Here is a 10,937-nt window from a genome sequence, read left to right on the forward strand (position 1 = left end):
ATGTAACAAGAGTTTTAGAAGTCATTAATTCTTAAAACTTGCTTTGGACTTGATACAGCGTATTGTTAGGTGTGCGAATAAAGTTTTTCATATTAATAGCTGGAAAAAAAGAAAGAAAAAGAAGCTACATATATATTCAAAGTGTAATCATGATATATACTTGACACTTGACTAAAAGTATATATTTATATTACGTTATCATATCATATATCTTACTCATAATTATGTTGTTATATCGTCATTTTAGATGTTTTTACACTTTATTACAAGGTTTATGTGAGTAGAAGGGGTTGCAATCGTGAGCATTCGAGTGTCTGTCAAGAACGTTGCGTTGGCAGTTTTGCAAAATAGTCAAAATAGTGAAGTTCAACGACGAAGGACAAGAATGTGTTTAAAAAGAAAAGAAAAAATATAATTATTTGGAAAAATCGCATTTTTGACTCATTAGTAACAATATAAATAATTTTGAACTAAACTATTAACGACATTGATATTTTAAATCAAACTATCAACTAATGACATTTTACAGGGGAAAAACACACCTTAGGTAAAATGTCCCACCACAAGCCTCACGCTCACTACTCCTTTTTAAACAATAATTGTAAAGAAAATTTTGAACAAGTACTTAGCTTATTAGTTAGAAAGACACTCATTATATAATTTTCAATGTTTAATTAAGACCAATTCCATCATTAATAATAATGTTGAACCAAAAAGTTTGATTATCAATTGATGATGTACCTTTACCGGAATTAAATTATTGATAAGTATTAGAAAAATTAATTAGTTGCATGTCATACTCACTTAGGTCTCAATCAGTCAGATTCCCATAAATAAAAAAGATTACCCTTTTTAAATTAGGTCTTTTTTTTCTTCTTATATACCCATTGTTTTAAGTAACACATTTTTCCTGCTTTAAAACCATTGGATTTGATATAAAGTATATCATCATGGTTTAATAGTTCAGATTACTAAACTTCTATATATCAAAGTTGGTGTAATAATTTTACCTAATTTTAATTTATTCCTAATATTCGGTAAATTAAATGTGTATATTTTATTTGGTCTGAGAAAGTAATAATTGTTACTTCTTGATGTCATTTGACACTAGAAGAAAATGGAGCATACATCCCCCAAATAAGGGAACAATGAAATGCACCTATGCCAAACCAAATTATCAGTCCCAAATGTGACCAATTTATGTTCTACCATAAAGAGAAGAAAAAAAAAAGAGACAAGAAAGAAGATTTACGGGTGACTGAATTGGTACAACAAATGATATTTCATAAATGAGGTCAGAGATCGATTCTCTCTACCAACGCCCTCTAAATGAAGTCCGTCGCACTATGCTTACATCTCCTATATGGTTTAATTTATGAGTTATGCATGCACAAAATGAGTGCTCATTTAAAGAATAACGACAAGATTTCAAAAAGAGAGAGGGTCATCAAATGCCCCTACACTATTGAGGTAGAGTATACACCCTCTTGTTTTCATTTTGTCACAAAAATGCCTCTATCGTTAGCCAAGTGAAATAAATATATGTGCCCCTAAACTATTGAAATAAACCAATTATACCTTTCATTTACTTTTTGGCACAAAATATCCTTACAATATTCAAGATGGATCAAATATGCCCCTCTCCACTAACGTACTTCACATCAAGCATATTTCAAAAAAAGCAAATGAAGAGTTTCACATCAAATGTTTAACAATGAGTTCATAAGGTCAACAATATCAATTCAACATAATATCATCCTCTTTTAGCAGTAATAAATATATATATATATATATATATATATATATATATACATTTACAAAAAGAACGCTAAAATCTTATTGACATCAGTTAATTATTATTGAATTCCATATTGCTAGAAGCTTTAAAAGTGATCATTGTCATTAATTAATATACACTAAAGATTATTTTCCATGTAGCGATTCTTTGATTCATAATAGAATTTTTTTGAAAATGGAGGGATGAATTTAGACAAATGGAAGATATATTGGAGTAGAAACACTAATATTGGATTTTGAGAATAACAATATTCCACGTCAGCTTAATGGACCCACAGTGTCTTATCATATTTTCATAAATATCATAATTTTGATGTGTTAAAAAAATGTGAATTATAATTTTTATAGTATACTATGAATGTAACCGACGAATAATAAAGGGCAACGATGTTGCTGATAAAACTTATTGGTTCGTCCCCGACAATACATAAAAGTGTTGACGTGGCACTTTTATGTGGTGGGGTATGCTTTTAACACGTGGTTTTGATTCTAACAATTAAAAATAACTTTTTTTAATTTATATGATCGTATTTAACTGAATATTTATAAAAGAAAAGAGTCAAAACTACTCTTAAACTATTCAAAATAGATTAAATATATCCTTAAACTATCTTTCAGCTCAAAAGTGTCCTTCTCGTCTAACTATTGGACCACACTTATCCTTCTGTTTAACGGAAGAGTTATGTTGCATCCATGTGTGTATTAAAATACCACATGGACCTCCACATGTGCACGCCAACACACCCACCTCCACATAGAAGCCCTAATTTCACTCCTTTTCCCCCACATTTAATCCTTATCTCTTTTAATATGCTTTTACATCCATCTCAACATCATAATTTTCATTACATACATTTTCTGAACATGCGAATTCTTAATCGACCAGCATTAAATTTATGACCTTAAACATGTTAATATTTTATTTTATTTTTGCTTCAAACACATGTTATAAATAAAGAGTAAATAAACTATAAAAATATAATTTTAAAATATATGATATTTTGAATAAGAGCATTTATTTTGAAAATGAAAAGACAATGTTTAATTGGTGATGATGACAGAGCATTAAATTTGAAAAAGATGGGAAAAAAACAGGAGAATATGGGAAGAAGAATAGCCCAGAAGAGAAAACATGGGGAAGGGGAAACCAAGGGATCCCATCATCCAAATGGATTTGACTGACTACTCAGCTGAAGTTGACTCATCCTCACTATGGACCATCACCCAAATAAATCTCCGACATAATACATAAACGAGCCCTTTAAAAACGAACAGACCAACACATATATCTTATACAACATAATACATACATATAAGACGTCAGGTATGACATGAACTAAATATTCAGATAAATGATGTTATTATTATAGATAATTTTGAGAGTAATTACTTTTAAGGTATACTTGTATATCAACATATTTCCTTGAAGTTTATTAACATTGATTTATGCACCATTAATAATAATTTTAGAAGGTGTCATTTCAAATGCCTACCAATGTTGAAAAGAAAAAATAATTTAAAGTTAAGCCTACTTAAAAGTCATAATCAGTGGATCAAATCTTGCTGAATTAATTAATTAAATTAAATCTAATCTGGGAATACTTAATTAATTGCGTAAGTAGACGGATTACATAATGTAAACTTGTTTTAAAATACATTCTTTACGTCCTAAAAAGAACACAATATCTTTTTCTTAGGAAGCAAAACATATTATAATAACTTGATTTACAATAAGTAAAACCTTGAAAAAGGAGCAACTTTCACCTAAAGCAAACATAAAAATCATATTTGTATGCTATAGCTATAGTTTACATAATTGCACTCCATAACAAACATAAATATATATATTTCGTTATACATATACAAAAAGAAAGCAATTGTATAATCTGTTTCTATTTCGGTATACATATACAAAAGATCAGTTGTATAATTTGTGTTTGTATAAAGCGAGAAAGAGAGAAAGACAAAAGAAAACTGGGCAGGGGAAGATCGTATTTGTATAATCATAAGTGTATAAGACGAAAATATAAGCATTTGTATTTGTATATACAATTTTCTATCGCTTTATACAAACACAAATGCAATATATACATTTGTGTTTGTATAAAGTTAGAGAGGCGAGTGAGAGTGGCGAGTGAGATCTGGGAGAGGGGAGAGAGGGGGACGAAAATATATGTATATATACAATTTTCTATCGTTTTATACAAACACAAACACATTTTATACATTTGTGTTTGTATAAGAGCGAGAGAGGCGAGGGAGACTGCCATCGAGAACGAGAGTGGCGAGCGAGATTCACTAGGTGAGAGGCGAAATAGCAACAATTTGCTATGGGGTACAATTAAATCAAACTATGTCTATAACATTTAATTTGAATTAATAGTTTGTTATTATATACAATTTTCCCTAAATAAAATACATGCTGAAATACTTTTTTTTTTTTTTTTGAGTTTGGACAGTGGTAGTAATGAATTAATTTCCTGTACATGTTTTATTTGGAGAACAATTTATTAGTTTTAACTTTTAAGTGAATATTCAGCACTGATTCGACTAGAAAGTTGACATGAAAAAGTTGCTGTGGCCTGTGGGGCTCGGAATTGATCTTTGTGATTTATAACATAAAAATTGGGATAAACTGAGTATATATAAATAAGTTATGATCGATTATTTGAATCTGTTGTAGTATTAAATGTAGTACTCGAACTCACAATTGAATTTCAATCCGTTGTTCTGATTAATTAGTTGAAAAAACATCACTATTTATATTTTAATATATAGATGTGTTATTTATTATGACGTGTTATTTAATTTGTTTAGTTGATTAGACCAAGTGCATCCCTCTACTGTACCTATAGCCTACTGAGTGAGACTTTTATTTAATCATACTATTGAAAATGTAGCCATTTCATCTACCACTTAAATTGCAAATCATTAATGTTTGGAGAATTGTTCATTCTCTCTATTAATTGGCTAATAATTTAATTAGAAAAGTGTCATGTTCTGTCTCGTGTTGATCTGACATATTTTTTTATAAATTCTTAATTAGAAGTATATTTAATTAAACTAATCTTATTAATGATATTACTACTATTACTTTATGTAGTTAATTTAATATTAAAGACGATATGAAAAAATATAAAAATTCTTGATTTGTTTAAATGGATAATAGTCTGTAAATTCAAATAGTCTAGGAGTTACTTTAGGTTGTTCCTATCGTCTTACTATTTATAAGAACATATTGATAGGTGGAGGTAATTGTCGTCATGTTTTTACGTCAAGTCAATTACTTAACATTGGAAGTCGTTTATCAAAAAGAAAACATATTGGCAAGCGATGAAATTTCATAATACATGAATGCAAATAAGTTTCTTCCAAAAGTATGGTGTGTATTAAATGAATTGGTGTCACTCAAAACCGTTCCGCTGAAAAATTTAGTTATATATATTTGTGATAGACTAACATCGTTGGGATAATAATACTCCCTCCGTCCACAATTGTTTGGCAGGTATACTAAAAATAGATGTCCAAGATTAATTGTCAATTTAAACAATCAAGAAATAATTAGTCACTTTTTTCCAATTCTGCCCTTAATGATAGTGTAGTTCAATTGAAAAGTTATGTGGACTTTTGGTATTCTTGGTATAGTAGGGTTATATTAGTCAAATTACACCTTGTATTAAATTTTCCTTGAGGGGTGTGCATGACCGTCCCCTGACAAACAGTTGTGGACGGAGGGAGTAGCAAATATTATACATTATACATAATAATGGATGATGCAAATAAAAGTGAAATCATTAATGAAATACAATTAAATAAACATTACATAATTGAAAAAAAATAGATGTCCAAGATTAATTGTCAATTTAAACAATCAAGAAATAATTAGTCACTTTTTTCCAATTCTGCCCTTAATGATAGTGTAGTTCAATTGAAAAGTTATGTGGACTTTTGGTATTCTTGGTATAGTAGGGTTATATTAGTCAAATTACACCTTGTATTAAATTTTCCTTGAGGGGTGTGCATGACCTTACCCTGACAAACAATTGTGGACGGAGGGAGTATTAGGAAACTTTTAGAAATAGTAATAGTTTGAGACCTACTGATCAAACATAACAATGGTTTGAATAATTACGAAACATACTGTGAGTTTTCCAAATTCGCTCTGTATAAGAGCCACAATAATTTCTAAAAATTTGCTCCGAATCAGAGCCACAACAATTCCTAAAATTCGCTTTATATCAATAATATTACTTAAAAACATCAATATATCGAAAGGAAGCAATAGGATCCCAAAGTTCGAGAGCCGAACGATAATAAACCCAATTATTTAGTTTTTTTTATACCCATTCCTACGAGTTCTCGTTATTTTTGTTTTTTTAGTGACTCAAACTTAGAATCATTCAATTAAAAATAAGAATCGTTACGGCTTACCATCTAAGCAACTCATTTTTTATCAAACTAATTCATTAAGTATTTTCACACGCTTACGTAAAATCTTGCGTATGCTCAATAGTATGGACGTGGGGTTTAGGACTCTGAGTTCCCTATAAATAGCAAAGCATGGCCTTGCATACAACTACACAAAAACTCATACATTTCTATACAACCAAATACTTGTCAACATAACACTCACCATGGTGATCTTGTCCAAACAAACCTCATTCTTCAATGGTGTTCCATTGATAGACCTCTCTAAACCCGACTCCAAAAACCTCATCGTTAATGCCTGCGAAGAATTTGGATTCTTCAAAATCATAAACCATGATGTTCCTATGGAATTCATAAGTAAACTCGAATCCGAAGCCATCAAATTCTTCTCTTCTCCCCTCTCTGAGAAACTAAAAGCAGGGCCTGCTGATCCTTTTGGCTATGGCAATAAACAAATCGGAACAAATGGCGATTTTGGTTGGGTCGAACACATCCTCGTATCGACAAACTCCGAATTCAATTACCAGAAATTTGCATCTATATTAGGTGTCAATCCAGAAAACATTCGGTAAGACACTAAAACAGGGGAAAACAGAGTAAAACAGAGTAATCCTTGTTTGTATCATTTCTTGATTTTTGTTATTGTAATTGCAGGGCTGCGGTTAATGATTATGTTTCAGCAGTGAAGAAAATGTCGTGTGATATTCTTGAAATGCTGGCGGAGGGATTAAATATTCATCCAAAGAATGTTTTCAGTAAGCTTTTGATGGACGAAAATAGCGACTCTGTTTTCAGGGTGAATCACTATCCGCCATGTTCAGAGATTGAAGGATTGAATGATAATAATAATAATAATGATTTGATTGGATTTGGAGAACATACTGACCCACAAATCATATCGATATTAAGATCCAATAACACTTCGGGGCTCCAAATATTACTGAAAGATGGACATTGGATCTCTGTCCCACCTGATGAACATTCTTTCTTCGTCAATGTTGGTGACTCATTGCAGGTACATTGTTTATTTGCACTTTATGTTGTTGTCGGGAGGATTTTTCTTTCTTTTTACTATCGTCGAATAAAAGTCATACGTTAATAGTTCAAATAACAAAAAGAGTTACTTATAAGATATCGAATATTCTTGACCTTTTAGGGTCTTTTAGGGAAAACCATGCGAAATTGTCCCAGAGCGGTCAATATCATACTTACACCAACACCAAACTAAAAAAATGTGTAGGTTGCCGCAAAGGACCACACCTAAAAGGGTATATGTAGATATTTGACCCTGACACAAAAATCAACAACTTATTGAGTACTAGTAACTCTTTTATACTATTAGTATATATAACTTAAAAATTAAATTATTCGGTTTGATTTTGATTGCAGGTTATGACTAATGGAAGGTTCAAGAGTGTGAAACATAGGGTATTGGCTAATAGTGTGAAGTCAAGACTATCAATGATATATTTTGGAGGACCACCATTGAGTGAAAAAATAGCACCATTGGCATCACTAATGGAAGGAGAAGATAGTAGTTTGTACAAAGAATTTACATGGTTTGAGTATAAAAAATCAGCATATAAAACTAGACTGGCTGATAATAGATTGATACTTTTTGAAAAAATTGCAGCCTCATAAGAATAATAATTTTATTTTTATTATCTAAAAGTGACAAAGTCCCACCATGTTAGGAATTATGGGTTGTCAAGATGCTCATTGTGGGCTTATAATGATAGATGATTGAATTCCTATAGATAGCAAAATTTGTATTTTCTTTTTTGTCTTTCTTATACTGTTTTGTAACTACCAGTCTTGTTAATGATACAATTAATTGGTCCATAGTTTTTGAATCCATTTATTCATCTACCTACCAATTATTTGTGGGACACTTCAAATATACATATTGTCAATCAAATATAGGAATTTAACAACTTTAATATAGGCAAAAAATAATTAATGTTTGCCCTATTTTACATATATTTTATGACCCCTTGCACCTCTCTTAGTCCGTCCTGTCTGCCTAGAAAACGAAAAGTGCATCTTTTGGCTTCAATAGACAGTGAAATTTTATTTATGATGTACCAATGGTATATACGGTGTATATGTGTAGATCGTGAAAACTTTTCTTGGCATAAAACAAATATGTTACTATAGTTGTTTTCATCGTTTCGTTTAATAGTTGAGTAGAGGTTTAAGACAAATGGATCATGGCTGATCAAGTTCATTTACTTGGAAATAAAATGTCAAGATCGCAATACAATACAAGAATAGGAAGAACAAGAAATTCTAATGACTAAAAGTTGCTAGGGATTTTTTGATGCCTTTTATTCTCTGCAAAACCTCCTTTTATAGGTCTAAAAGTTGAACTATCGCCTCAAAGTGAAACGACGACATGCTTGAATATTGAAAAGGCTATCTCATAACATGTGGTGACTCGACATTAATTGTTTGGCTTCCGCGGGTCATTATGACTACTTCCTCAGTTGAAGTACAAAAACAGAAATTACATATGTTAATGATATTTATTAGATATGAAAAAAATCATAAAGTCTAGTACTCCCTCCGCTCCTATTTATGTGATACCGTTTGAAAAAATGAAATATTTTATAACAATTTAATTCTTAAATGATTTACAAGTATACAAATATCTATAACTTATTATTAACCATAAGCTTCAAAAATCGTCTTTCTTTCTTAAAACTTTGTGCATAATCAAATACTATCACGTTAATCAGGACGAAATGAGTAATTCATTGTGTGCTTTTTGACACTGAAGAATGTGACAAGAGCAAGTGCTAGAAATAAAAAATAGATTTAACACAAATTTCATAGTGAGCTAATTACATTCTATCCCTATTCTTTTTCATATTATAAATTTTTTTTAAATTTGGTGGTTCTCGGATACATCCCAAAATATCCCGATACATCGTGTACGCCCCGATACGACGCATAAAGTGATGTATCCGGCTGATTGTGGCTCTAATAATTCTACTGGTCAACTTTGTAAGACAGTTACAATAAATAGGTCACAGCCCTTTTTTGCTCAGCTAAAATATGATGTAATAGAAACAGAGTTGCAGAGTAACAAGGCCAGAGCCGGGACCAAATCTAATTTACCCACAAAACCTTGCAAACTCCGAAATGAAACCAGGGGCTGACCAATTGACGGTGTTTGATAGTTGATTAAAGTTATGCAAATATTAATTATGCAAGATTTGTTTATATATAGTTAGTAAGGTAGGATGTTAAAAATTGACTTCTTTTTTTTTTATTACTACTTCCTAGAAGTTTCACCTTTTTGCTTCTTTGACCACTCGAACTCCTCATTGATTTATCTGTTTCTTTTTTTGGGTATGTTAGACAGAGGCGGATCCACACTGCTTTAAGAGGGGTGTACGTACACCCGTTAATTTCGGAAAAAAATCATATGTATATCTATTTTGAAAAGCTGATAGAAACTAAGATATAGTTAATAGTGCACCCATGAAAAGTGTAAGGGTGGCCTTGTGTTTTTGGTATAAGCTAGAGAAATCAAGGCCAGAGTTTGAATCCAGCTAAAGCCATTTTTCATTTTAAATTCAGCTTAGAGCTCATATTTAAGCTAATATAATATTAGTGCACCTGAGGTCTTCAGATGGTTCGCCTCTGAATTGTTAGATACACCTTATTTATTGTATTAATGTCCAATTGCCGAAAAGAAAGGAGAAATTGACACAAAGACAACCTCAATTCATTCAGTATATGATGATGGTGAAGACAATTATACAACTCAGTAACAGTTAAGTGTTTTATTATTAATTACTAGTATTTCCATAAACTCTAATCTCAAGGTCTTTCCTGACAATATATCATCAACACTAGTTGAGAAAATTCACCCTTTCGTATTCATCAACTGATATTGTTGGGATAGCTGCAATATTTGCTGCTATGGTTACTCTCATCATATTTCTGTTGATGTGTCAATTCACCAAAATACGTCCATAGTGACTAGGATGGATATCTCGAAAAATAGCAATGCCCAGCAAAGCAAATTCTGTAATTAAACCTTCATGATTCCATTTTTATTGGAAAAATAATTCAGATATACAATCTGACAGAAACGGAATCCCACCAAATATATATATTACTCATGCTTTTTTAGAGCTAGTTTGGTAGAATCTATAAGAATAACTCTAAATAGAGTGTCTGTATTGTTTGGTTTGGTATGTTAAAAATAGTATGCATTGGATAGAAAAAAATACTCTCTGTCTCTAATTACTTGTCTACTTTTTTCTTTTTTAGTTGTTTCTAATTACTTGTCCATTTTGACAAATTAAGAAATGACAATTTTTTTACCTATTATACCCTCAATTAATTATTTTGAAAAATGTAAAACATTTTGAAAAGCTTAATTTTTTAGTTCACCCACTTCATAATTAATAGGGGTAAAATGGTAAAGTCACTATGTCAATTATTGTTTTATTAATATGTGTGTCAATTCAAAAGTAGACAACTAATTAGGGACAGAGGGAGTAGTATTTACAAAGATACCCCTACACATTTATGGTGGAAAAGATGTAAAAGGGGTTTTGAGGTACAGTTGAGTCTTGAACGATGCTAATGTATGGATTAAAACCATTGCATTACTAATACCTAGAAATTCATGGTATTAGTAATGGACACGTTAATACACAATAGAGTGTAATAGACTGAAAAAACGTATCAAACAA

General features: G+C 30.9%; 1 protein-coding gene across 1 annotated transcript; it reads left to right on the forward strand.

Annotated features, from left to right (window-relative positions):
* Positions 1–6,292: 6,292 nt before the first annotated feature.
* Positions 6,293–8,060, forward strand: LOC102600034 (gibberellin 2-beta-dioxygenase 1-like). Its single transcript, XM_006348308.2, has 3 exons — positions 6,293–6,793; positions 6,880–7,240; positions 7,615–8,060. The coding sequence occupies exons 1-3, from the start codon at positions 6,432–6,434 to the stop codon at positions 7,864–7,866; spliced, it is 975 nt and encodes a 324-aa protein (XP_006348370.1). The 5' UTR covers positions 6,293–6,431; the 3' UTR covers positions 7,867–8,060.
* The last annotated feature ends 2,877 nt before the right edge of the window (positions 8,061–10,937 follow it).

Source organism: Solanum tuberosum, unplaced genomic scaffold (assembly GCF_000226075.1).
Source record: "Solanum tuberosum cultivar DM 1-3 516 R44 unplaced genomic scaffold, SolTub_3.0 scf00096, whole genome shotgun sequence".
Taxonomy (NCBI): domain Eukaryota; kingdom Viridiplantae; phylum Streptophyta; class Magnoliopsida; order Solanales; family Solanaceae; genus Solanum; species Solanum tuberosum.